This window comes from Uloborus diversus, chromosome 8 (genome assembly GCF_026930045.1).
Source record: "Uloborus diversus isolate 005 chromosome 8, Udiv.v.3.1, whole genome shotgun sequence".
NCBI lineage: Eukaryota > Metazoa > Arthropoda > Arachnida > Araneae > Uloboridae > Uloborus > Uloborus diversus.
In genome coordinates, this window is record NC_072738.1 from 29,547,269 (window position 1) to 29,560,502 (window position 13,234).

Below are 13,234 nucleotides of genomic sequence, written 5' to 3' on the forward strand. Positions count from 1 at the left end.
TCTTCAGTCTTAAAGGCACATAAGAGAATCCATACTGGCGAAAAGCCTTTTTCATGTGACATTTGTTCAAAGACATTTGCTCAATCTTCAACCTTAACGGCGCATAAGAGAGTCCATGACAACAAGAAAGCCTCTGAACAATGATCAAAAACATGTGGTTACGGCATTTGTTAATTTATCGTCTGCTGTGATTTTAATTTAATTTTGCTTTATTATCATCTGCAATGATCTTCTTAATAAATTTTTCTATTTATCGTCTGCGCTTTATATTTCCTTTTTGTAATGGCAACAGCAATAGAAATGTGACAGAACAGTTTTAGTGATTGTGATGCAAGTGGGAATGTTGTTTATTTCTCGCCCTTCATTGGCAGAGAATTATTTTTGCTATACACAATTAAATGTCTTATTATACACTATTAAATGTCTTTTATTTAAATAAGAATTAGATTTATTTATTGAAGTCTAGAATTATTTATTTACGGAATTCCTAAGTGAAAAAGAAGAATAACATCTCTGGCCACTTCTAATTAAAACATTCATTTGAGAACCCGTATTGGCAAAAAACCGTATGTGTCATTGAGTATTTTTCAAAGGCATTTCCTTACATTAAAATCTCAAGAAAAGAAATCTGTCTTTCTGCTGTCGAAAAGGTATTATCGTGTAAATTTTGTAAAAAGTCGTTTTTCTTAGAAAGGCCTTTGAGAGTTGATATGGGCAACAACCAAATTCAGGCCAGAAACGTTCAAAGGCATTTTACTTCACATCACATTTAAAACGACATTTAAGAATCTATACTGGTGTAACACCTTATTAATGTGAGTGCTGTTTAAAAAAAATTTGCGACCTTTCACACTTAAAGACACATTTGAGAGTCCATACCGGTGAAAAACCTCATTCTTGTGAATTCTGCTCTAAGGCATTTTCTAACGCGTCAAACTTAAAGGATCATATCTGTATGCACACTGGCGAAAAACCATTTCCATGTGACATTTGTTCGAAGACATTTGCTCGAACTTCATTGTTAAAGGCACATACTGGCGAAAAGCCTTTTTCATGTCACATTTGTTCAAAGACATTTGCTCAATCTTCAGTCTTAAAGGCACATAAGAGAGTCCATACTGGCGAAAAGTCTTTTTCATGTGACATTTGTTCAAAGACATTTGCTCAATCTTCAACCTTAACGGCGCATAAGAAAGCCCATGATAACAAGAAAATCTCTGAACAACAATCAAAAACATGTGGTTACGACATGTGTTAATTTATCGTCTGCTGTGACTTTAATTTAATTTTGCTTTATTATCATCTGCAATGATCTTACTAAATTTTTATATTTATTGTCTACGCTTTATATTTCCTTTTTGTAATGGCAACAGCAATAGAAATGTGACAGAACAGTTTTATTGATTGTGATGGAAGTGTGAATGTTGTTTATTTCTCGCCCTTCGTTGGCAGAGAATTATTTTTATTACACAATTAAATGTCTTCTTTTATTTAAATAAGAATTAGATTTATTAATTAAAACAGGGGGGGGGGTCCAGAAGCTTTTTTTTTTAGAGCATGAAATTTTTGATTTTTGGATTTAAAAAATATTTAAACTTATTCAACAAGAAATAGGGGCATGTGGCCCAAATCGAGTAGGTCGCCCAAAGCGGGTAGGCCTTCGTATGCCCCCCCCCCCTCCCATGGTGTGTTAGTGGGGACAAATACGTATGTCGTATTTACCCGGACACCGCCGAGTTATTATCAGTCTGGACAAAAGACTTTAAAAAGAAAAGGAAGTTTTGTAACTTGTGATTAGTCGAAGACCAGCTAATTTTTTTTATTGTCAATATTCTGTTGCTATCCACCTATAAAAACTATGATGGTCATTCCATTTTTTTTTTAATAATCAATTTAAGGTTATAATTATTGAAATAAAAAACGTGCCTTTGTGCAAAGCAGGTATAGGATTTAATCATATATTTATATAAAATTTCTTGACTCGTGTGCTGACTTAGATTTTCTCTTTCAAAAGGATAAGTATAACTTTAAGAAGGTATTCTTTAGGTTAGCAATTAATTAGTCTATTAATCAACTCAGTTATTTCTTTATGTTTTATAAACAAATGTACTGACTTTAAATTGGATAAGTACAACTGTTTTATATATTTTTATATAATGGCAGGTAGCTAGTCAACTATTTTAATCATTTATAACTTCATATTTGATTGGAAAATGTCCCAAACCACAATTAGTTAAACTTACCCGCTTTGGGTTCAATGGTAGGTTCAAAGCGGGTTTTTCACATGTTTGTTAAGTTTGATAATAAATAAATATTGTGGGTTTTAAATAATGCAAAAATCACTTCTTATTTTTAAGTTCAAGAACCCTGCTAGGAAATAAAACCAAAATTGTTGCGATTAAAATCCAAAAACTAAAATTTTTGAGCGTTCTCCGAAAACCTACTCGCTTTGGGCCACTCTCCCCTACATATGTAAGTATTACGTTTTTGAGGTACTCATTCCAAAATTTATTATCCGTGTCTCTTTTTCAATAAAGAGATCATCAAAGACGAGATGGAGTTCATGTCCGTTGCAAATCAGGATCAGACGATTTGATTTCTTTTTAATTTATCATAAACTAGCTGCGTCGCCCAGCTTTGCAAAATTTACCTCGAAAATGAAAGTTATGTAAAGTGATGTGTGTTTAACAATCAAGTCTTGAGCAAAAAAAAAAAAAATCTGTAAAATTTCCCGACAGATCGCGGAAAAATAACCAAAAAGGAAAAATTTTAAATTCCCCGATTACAGGAAAAGCCTCAAAACAAAAGCAAGAATTTCATTTGTTCACAATTGCGAAAAAAATGGCAATAGATCTTTCTTCTCAGTGATTTTATTGGCGATAATTAAAACTGAGCTCGCAGTAGACAATAAGTTTCCGATTTTATTTTGGTGTTCCTTTACCTAAAAATGCGTGCAACTTTTCTCCTGTTGACTTTACAGCCTTGTTGATGGTTTTGAAATCCAAAAAAAGTAAATCTACTTCAGGGGTATTTTTGCGGGCTTTCGAATGAGACTAAAATCGAACCGATCGGATAATTATTTTGGGTAGAAAGAGTCTTTTAATGCCATTTAGGGTCCTAAAACTAAAATTCGAACTGTTCGGTACTTCTTTACATCCATGCTTTTTTGCTGCTTGAAAATCCCTCTACGTTCCTTCTCGGGTGCCCAAGTATGTCCCTGTCAATTTTGGTCTAGATCCGACATAAACTCGATTTGTATGGGGAACATGCATAGATATATGCACATATATTCTTTGATTTATTTATATAGATTTTCTGGAAGTAGCACAGTTTTGTATGAGAAATACGCGTGACAATGATGAGAAAGAGGTCAAAAATGGCTAAAATAAAAAGCTTTTTAATTGTTTTCTCCCCCTGTTATTTATTTATTGTTTGTAAGAATTTTGACCACTATGCTCTAGCCTTTCATGGATTCATTTGCACCAAAACAATCGTTTAAAACTAATTTCGAATACAGTAAAACCTGTTAAGTTGACCACCAGTCTAAGTTGACCGCTATTTTCAGGCACAAAATCAGATCTGTATCATATAATTCAACCTTCATAAGTTGACCACCTGTTTAAGTTGACCACTTAAGTAGTGCACTGCAAGTGGTTACCTCATACAGGTTTCACTGTAACATATTTTTTAGTCCATCACTTTTAAATTAATACTTTCTTCATAAATTAGCTTAAGTTTATGTAGAATTTTTCATTTCACTTTACTCTCGTCTTTTTTACCATTTTCAAATTGACTGTTCTTTCAATTTATGATTAGATGATTTTTATAAAACTTTCAATGACGTTAAGGTATTTTAATTATTTTTCTAAAATCATTTTTATTTTCTACTGTATGTGATATGTTATAGAAGGAAGTATTAGATTCGTGAAAATTTTCGAGTTCTGAATTTCGATGTGTGCTGAATAGCTGAATCAATTTTGAGGATTTCCGAAATATATCTGTCATAGTGAATTTGTGTGTGATCCATCTTTTTTTGGCTATGCGACTTCAATTTCGGTAAACTTCCAGGAGAGCTCCTCCATTGTAACGCCCCAAAAAACGCTTTCTTTGTAGGGCTCGACCGATGGCATTTTTTGGCCGATGCCGATTGTTGGCCGATTGTTCAAAGATGGCCGATGGCCGATTGTTTTTTCCAAATGGCCGATTGCCGATGACCGATGGCCGATGGCAAAAAAAATAAATAAATAAATAAAAATAAGCGGAAAAACATTTCTAAAATTGTCAGGAATTTGAAGGATCCTTCCCCCTTCCTTTCTCGCTCTTGCCACCATTTTCCTGATGTTAAAAAAAGGGAAGTTTTTGTTTTATTAGGAGGTTTTCAAGAAACTCTCTTATAATCAAGTGTTAACTTTTTCTAAAAACGAAATTTAGGAAAACTTCATTGTTTTCCTCCTCCTCGAGTTAACCTCTACAGTAGAAAATTTTTTTTCCCATGTTTTTCCTCTGCCATCCCCTGACAGAAAAACAAGGGATACAAGACTTACATTTCTAAGAGATTTTCTTTTAGTCTGCAAATATAGATTAAAAATATACTATACTTTTTGGGAAAATACGTTTGTTTTTCCAGAATATTGAGGGTAAATTTGCCGCCACTAAAAAAGTGCCGGTTTAAAGCGAACGGTTTTTTTAGTGATCTTTGTTTTTGTTAGTTTATATTTTGGAAATTCTTCAAATTTTTATATGCTTAAATGTCGTGCTTTCGTTTCTAACTGAGTACTATTTCGTTCTTTATACTTATTGCTATTTTACTTTTATGGGTAAGGAAGAAGCTCAATTTTCAATCACGTCAAAGCGGTGCGTTTTAAGTTCTTTCTGTCAAAACAGAAAACGAAAGAAAGTAGCGATTGTTTCTCACAATTATTACTGACCCAGGCAACGCCGGGTATTTTTGCTAGTAACTTCATATTTGATTGGCAAATGTCCCAAACCACAATTAGTTAAGCTTACACGCCTTTGGGCTCCCTGGTAGGCGCAAAGCAGGTTTTTCCAATGTTTGGAAAAATTGATAATAAATAAAATATTGGGTTTGAAATAATACAAAAATCACTTTTTATTTTGAAGTTCAAGAACCCTGCTAGGAAATAAAACCGAAATTGCTGCGATAAAAATCCAAAAAAACTACAACTTTCGAGCGTTCTTCGAAAACCTACCCGCTTTGGGCCACCCCCTCCTATTTGTTTTTAAGTTGGTCTCCAATTCGGCAATATATCACCAAATGAACAGTCTAAGACACTATATTAGTTTTGCATTGAAATAAGTAATTGATAGCCACAAAAAATGAGTAAATAGGCCTTTTGGAACACCCGATTGAAAACAAAAAGGGAAGTGCACAACTGGAACGTACGCAGACCCCACATACGAAATTTTAACCTTCTAGAGCTTACTATTTTTGAGTTATGACTTATGAAAGATACATACGTACATCTAGCCGCAAAAAACAACGCAATAATTAACTTGTTTGTACCTGAATGCAGTATTAAAAATTCTTTCAGGGGTGACGAAAATTCATAATGAAATTCAAGTAAAAAATTTTATATGAAAACAATAACTCCTTTTACTTTGTATTAAAAAGTAAAACAACGAAGGTCATTTTTTTCGAAAACATCGGCCAATTCCATCGGCTTTTCGATGTTTTTTGAGGCCGATGGGCCGATGTTTCCTCCAAGTTAGCATCGGCCGCCGATGCCGATGGGCCGATGTTTCCTCCAAGTTAGCATCGGCCGCCGATGCCGATGGCTAAATTGTTGAACCATCGGTCGAGTCCTTAATTTCTTCGCCATTAAGAGTCATCTAAAACTGAGTTTCCAGAACAGCAATTTTGAAAAAATTATGGGGAGAGACCTTGAACCTTCCCTCTTAAAAGAATCAAAGACAATCTGCAATTGCTTTTTGGAGTTTCAATTTCGAAAAATTGGAATGCCACCGAACTTCTCCTTCCACTAACATTACCAAAGATCTATCAAAATTGCGTTTCTTAATCAACAGCATATAAGTGGAGCGCCCCTCTCCCTTCCCCCACTCTCATCAAAATCATTAAAGATTGTCTTAAATTTGGTTTTTAGGCTGCCATTCGAAAAAAATTTCTGGGGAGTGCTTCCGAAAACTCCTTTCCCTAACGTCACAAAGGGCGGCTACAAGTGCAATTTCAGAGCTCCAATTTCCAAAAAATTCCTGTCCCCTAACCATAAATAGCCTGATATAGCAATTTTAAGATTTTAATCACAAAAGTTTTCAGAGGGACACCTCCCGAATCTCTTATGTACCTGACATTACCACAGATAGTTTAAATCTGCGTTTTTAGAACTACTATTTTAAAAACGTTTCGGAGGAGAGTCCCCGAACCCGCCCACTCTCCTTTACATAATAGAAGAGTATCTACAAGTACTTTTTTAATATTTAAATTTCGAAAAAAAATTCCGAGGATTGTCCACCGAATCGTTCCAATCGATTCCACCAAACCATTCCAATTAATGTCTAAGACTGTGTTTTTATAACTACAATTCCAAAATTATTCCAGAGGAGAAACCCCCGGACCCCCTATCTGACTGAATATTATACTTCCGACAGAGTTCAACTTGCGTACATCCAGTAATGACTTTATCCCAAACCAGAACGGTAAATCCACTCTCTTTATTTTTTCACTTATGTTTGAAAAAAGAAAAAAATCTCTAAACTTTTTTACTCAAGGGCCATATTGTAAGTTTGAGGTGAGACGTGTCAACAAGTCAACGGTATTTTGGTTAAGATGGCAGTAGTTAGCGTTACTCCCCCCCCCCCCTGTTAGTTTGCCTGGGAATTAGAAACTCGAAAAAGTTTCCTTTAACCTTATTCAAAAGCGAGAAAATTTTTGGGGGGATTTTGCGCCATTGAGCTCAAGGGGGATGGGCACCCCTGAACTAAAACATTCATTTGAGAACCCGTATTGACGAAAAACCGTATGTGTCATTGAGTATTTTTCGGAGGCATTTCCTTACATTAAAATTTCAAGAAAAGAAATCTGTCTTTCTGCTATTGAGAAGGTATTATCGTGTAAATTTTGTAAAAAGTCGTTCGTCTTAAAAATGCCTTTGAGTGTTGATATGGGCAAAAACCAAATTCGTGCCAGAAACGTTCAAAAACATTTTTTGCTACTTAAGGCTTGAGATCCCATACTGTCAGAGAACTGCATTCTTGTGTATGATGTTCAAAAGACATTTTTGGTGCTTTAAATTTATTAACACAATAGAAAGTCCATTGCAAGTCAAGCCAAAATCTAAGCTCAAAAACATTAAGGAGCATATGGAAGACCATTAGTTGTGTGACTATTGTTGGATAATATATTCAGAAGCTTTTCAAGCTCCATACCCAAAAAATCATATGAGATCCCATACTGGTAAGGAACCATAAGTAATGAAATTTCTAATGCATTGATTAAAAATTTTAGCAAATTTTATGTGTGTGTGAGAGAGAGAGTAAAGTAGACTTTTTTTTTTTAATCATTAACACATTGCAATACAAAAAATGAATTAGAAAGGTTTATCACATTTAATTTGTTGAATCATTACTCACCGACATACAAACATGTCATTACAAGCATAAATAAAGTCATCTTAAAATTTTGTATGGAAAACCAAATTCTAAAATATTAATTTTAATTTTGTACCCATTAAGGTGAAGGTGATTCAAAGTATTATGAGAAAAATTAAACAATTCAAAATATTTATCGCCACATTGCTGCCCTTATTCCACTATGTGAAGCCAATAATCAAACTAAAATTTGAATCAACTGGAGAATGTTTAGAGGCCAGTAACGAAAGCTGTAAAATTTTAGTTTTCGCGTAAAAGTTCGCTGTTTAGGTCCTTTTGAAATAAACCAACTATTCCAGTTTACTCTTTGTAGACTCTTTAAAAGACTTTTTGGTACAATACTTATCACTGGAGAAAGGAACGAGAAATTACTCGGAACGCGTAACATTCACCAATGAACTGGCTGGGAGCAAGCTACTGTTTACCTTAACGGCTTAATGATTTGAACTCAAGGAAAAATGTGAGTGCTTTAGTATTTGGCCCAAAAGCTGCTAATACATCATTGCAGACTGTATCATGTATTCTGCCGTGTGCAGGTAAAGGGCAGTAACTGCAAATTTTTCATTTTCTTGCATTTTTGTCATCTATTTTACGTTATCTTTACTGTACAAGCTCGTTTATTTGGTTTCCGCTGAAAAAAAACTCGCGAAAATGGCGTCTAATTCCAACCTTTCCTATTATTAGTATTGAATCCAAAACGCATTTCTTCAAATATCTCACAAACTCATTTCTGCAGATACTGCCATTTACCTGCACACTGCAGTATTGTCCTTGAAGATTGTTAAAATATAAGTCTTATGCAAATTTTATGTAGACACCCTGTACTAGTGTTGTTATATTTAAACGTTTAAAAAAATACTGGGAAATATATTCTCAAGACAAAAACTGTTTAGTTTCAATATCAAAAGAAGAAGCTCAGGGAAGAAATAAAGGAGCTACTATGCTGCCATTTTATAGGATTTCGCACCGATCAAAGCATTTTGGCAATGACTACTTAGAGCGATAGCAGTTTGTCTCTTGGAGGTACAAGCCCAGAATCAGAAGTAAAGTTTATAGCCCCATCTGGTTTACACACAATGCTGGCTAATAAAGGTTATTTATTCCCAGGTCCCAGAGCCTGATTACCGCACAGGCCAACTAGACCTTGGCCTAGGGCCTCATCATCCTAAGGGGCCCCAGATTACTTAAAGAATTATGCATAGCATTACAACTATGCGAAAAATACATGTATTTTTAAAGCAATAATTAAAAAAAAAAATGACTTTTTAGTTGGAAAAGAACTCATTTAAAGGATAATTTTTGTGAATTCTACCAGTAGTGAGCTCAACAAGTCACAATTATGAGATGCCCGGAGGCGAATTTAGAAACACGACCGCATACGCAGGTCGCACAGGTGGCGCTACGATCGCAATTCATTTGGCGCGATTCGACTCCTCGCGTAAATGCGCCAAGGAAGCAATATCGCTTTTGAGGTACTTGCGCGTGCGCAATGATGTGAGGTCTGTTTATTTACCTTTGTTGCTGGTATTTCGTTGATTATGTGATATGAATGGGTGTGTGGTCAAAATCGGTTGTTTTGCTACAAACTTTGATGTTTCTTAACCTACGAATTAAACTTTATTGACATTGTATTTCCGAAATATTCTTTTGTGAGTTTATTCTTTGCATCTGAAAGTTCTGTGTTGGACTGTCGTTGAGATGAAAATTAAGAATGTTTCAATTTGTTCAACTAAAAATTACAAAACATTAGGAATTAATACTTTCAAACCACGTTTGAATGGATGTGGTGTCAAAATGAGTTATTTTGCAACAAAGATTTGCTTTTTTTTTAAACCTGCGGACATATCTTTATTGACATTGTAATCTTCTTTTGAGAATTTCTTCTTTGCATCTGAAAGTTCTGGGTTGGATTGCCGTTGCGATGAAAATCAAGAATGTTTCAGTTTTTAAAATGGAAATTGCTTAACATTAGAAATTAATTCTTCAAAACCACGTTTTAAACTGCATGTATGCAATAAATAATTACTTGCAGATATTTCATTAATTTAATTACTGATTCTTGCTTGGTTTATCAAAAGTTTTGATTTTATTCCTTTAAAGTGTCAAAGTGTCAACTGAAAGTAGAATTTTCAGCAATTAAAGTACAATTGAGGTGTCAAAAAAAAAAAAATCTTAATCAAGTTTGTAGACATATTTCATTAGTATTTAAAGGTATTCAACTGGTTATGTATATCGTATACATTTCAGCAATAGCCTCAAATGGTTGAATTAAAACCCTTAGTTGTATTTTTAACTGCTTTCTTTTTTTACTGTTTTTTTGTGTGCGTATTTTTTAAGTAAAGTCATATCTCGATAACTCGAAGTCTCAAAAGACCGGTAGAAAGTTTCGAGTTATTGGTAGCTCAAGTTATAAGAGGTTCCTACAGTATTCTCAAGAGTTTGGGGCCCAGTGAAAAGTTCGAGGTGAAGGTAGATTCAGAGGTGCCCATCCCCTAAGAGCAAGGACGCACTCCCCCTAAATATCGGAAAGACCCCCTCCCCAAAAAAAGTGAAAACTACCCCTCAAAACAGCCCTCACCCCCTAAAAATTTTAATGTCGCACTCTGTGCCATGATCACCCCCCCCCCCTGCCCTAGGTAGGCACCCCTGGTATATTCGAGTTATAACTCTGCAAGTTATAGAGACTCGACTGTGAGTAACTTCGATCGGACAATGACCAAACATAGTGACAGTAAATAAATGAAAATCCTCTCCAAGGTTAGAAATGGGCTGTAAGAATATCTTATACAGTCTCGATAACTCGAAACTTATTACTAGAATATTCTTTTATCTCGAAGTTTTGAATGAAGCGTGAAATGAAAAAAGGGGGCGCTTGAAACGAGCACACTGCACAATAAAAAGCATGTTGCAAGGACAAATGTTTCAAGGGAGGAGTGATTGATTTCATTGCGTATCCTTTATTATACATCTTGGTAATCTCCCTTCTGTTAGCATCAAAGATAGCCTAAAAGGACCTTTTTTGAACTTCAATATTAAAAATTTACCAGTGGGGATGTACCCCCCGCCCCCTTGTATTTATCTGTGGTGTGCTGTGACAGGCTCAAAGTTGTAGAGGTTGCTTTGCTGGGTAGTCGAAGAAATATACCTAGAAGCTGTCTGCATCGAGATTTTGCAAAGCACCTAGTGATTTAATACTGCTAAAGAAATGCAGAACATGTTGGTTATGCTGGTGCAGATTGCACTCTATTGAATAGTAATGAGATGTTTATACTATAGTACAGCATGCTCTATGAATCCACAGCAACAAAAATCCTTCGTGTTTTAACTGTCCTACACAATGTCGCCCGCTACCTCTTTCATATGGCATATCTGTACTGTGATGCTGTTATATATGCCCTTCTGACCCTTTTCAAAACCTTTCCATATTCTTTGATCACCTTGTATGTCGTATGTCTTGTATCGTAACTTTACACCTCAGAGCCAGACTAACATGAGTCCAAAAATTTGCAATCTTCACTTTATTGCTGCATTGAACAAAGAATTATCATTCCGTGTCAACATATGAGATCCTTATTCTATGACAGATATTCCTTCACAAATATTTAGCTGCGTTAAAAGGGCGCAAGTCCCATCCTTATGTCTCACACAAACGTTTTCGCTTTCTCTTGAAAAGTAACGAAAATGGACTAACGCTAGTCTGGCTCAGAGGTACTGGTACCATAACCCTAAATTTGATTTGGTTGCATCAATACATAAATGTCAAAACATTTTATTATTTTAGCATAAGCAGAACAGGTCACCAAATTAATTTTGTGTTCATTGTCTTTGGAAATCATAGTTGAAGGTGTACACACACAAATATCATTAGCAGTTAACCTTGAACAAAATTAGCAAGTTGTTTCTTTCGTCCTATGATATCAGGATCCCATTCTTTCCTTCTGTGCATCTGAGATGAAAGAGTTCTTTTTTTAACTTCTCTACTCTCAAATAATAGATATCAATTAGAAACCTACTGCAAGTAGAATTTACACTTAAAACAATATTCCTTTTATCTCATACGCAGTGGCGGATACAGCCGGCGGGCAACTGGGCATTTGCCCGGTGGGCCGGTCATACTTCGGGCCGATCAACTAAAAGCAATTTCTTTCGGGCCTGTCAACTAACAGCAAAATGTAAATTTTGCACGCATGTGTTTAGAATAACGCAAATTCGCAAAATACAGCCTCAGCTCCTCTTTAAGCATGAGCTAAAGCTTGCGGGTGGAGGGAGGCAGGGCCGTCACCAAGAAGGGGGAGGGGAATTTCTGAAATGGGGCTGCCCAGGGCCTGATTACCACACAGGCTGACTAGGCCTAGGCCTGAGGCCCCATGTCCTTAGAATATATTTTTTTTAAAATGAAAAAAATGGCTTATTAATTGGAAAAAACTTCTTTAAAGGGGAATTTTTAATCATGCTGCCAGTAACGAATTTATTTGGTCACGATTATGAGGGGACCCAAAGAGGATTCATAAATGCACATAAGTGATTTATACATAGTTGTGTGATTAGACAAAGGGGCCTCCAAAAGTACACTCGTGCTTTAAAAATGTAAACCAAACACTGCATAGTCTTCAGGGGGCCCCCAAATTAATGTGGGCCTAGGGCATCACTTTTAGTTAGTCGGGCCCTGGGGCTGCCAATATATTTTTAGTGGTATAATAAAAAATAAATGAATAAATTAAAAAAAAAAAACACAGGGAAACTAGGGGTCGTAATAAGTTAAAATACTTTTGGTCTCTTTGACGCTTTTATTTATAAACGACAATTCTCAATTGCTATAAAATGCAACTTACAACAAGGACCCACGTGAGGTCATGTCAGTTTTGTCGGAGAATAGGGGCCCGACTTGGAATTGAACTCGCGCAGAGGATAAAATATTTTAATGGTGAAAAGTTTAGAAGGGGTCCTGTGAAAAAAATTGACTTGCGTCATTTTTTTCCTGGATCCGCTTTTGCTCTCGGCGACCCTGTTTATAACAATTGGAATAAAAGTGACAAAATATTTTTCCCGTAAAATTATTTTAAAAAATTCAATCTTAAACTACTACTGAGGAGCATGAAAGACTCTACATTATTAAGATTATCAAATCAAAAGCCAAAGACCGCCGAAATGCGAGTTTCAAACAGTTTTTGACGAAACATAAAGTATTCTGTACGCTGTACAAACTCACGGTTTCGGTCCCCTCATTTTAAAAAGAAAATAAGTTGATAAAAACCAATATCGAAAGAATTCCGGTGGTCCCCAGAACTTCCCCCCTCCTAAGATCATCGAAGATAGTGTAATTTTTAAATTTAACACAGAACTTTCAGATGCAAAGAATAAACTCACAAAAGAATATTTCGGAAATACAATGTCAATAAAGTTTTATTCGTAGGTTAAAAAACATCAAAGTTTGTAGCAAAACAAATGATTTTGACCACACACCCATTCATATCACATAATCAACGAAATACCAGCAACAAAGGTAAATAAACAGACATCACATCATTGCGCACGCGCAAGTACCTCAAAAGCGATATTGCTTCCTTGGCGCATTTACGCGAGGAGTCGAATCGCGCCAAATGAATTG

At 35.4% G+C, this 13,234-nt stretch overlaps 1 protein-coding gene across 1 annotated transcript in view; it reads left to right on the forward strand.

Annotated features, from left to right (window-relative positions):
* Positions 1–814: 814 nt before the first annotated feature.
* Positions 815–13,234, forward strand: part of LOC129227994 (zinc finger protein 271-like) — a gene marked incomplete at its 5' end in the record, with an annotated part of 32,608 nt that continues 20,188 nt past the window's right edge. Inside the window, one exon of the mRNA XM_054862622.1 lies at positions 815–1,253. Coding sequence (XP_054718597.1) covers positions 815–1,253 — 439 coding nt within the window. The remainder of the gene's footprint in view (positions 1,254–13,234) is intronic.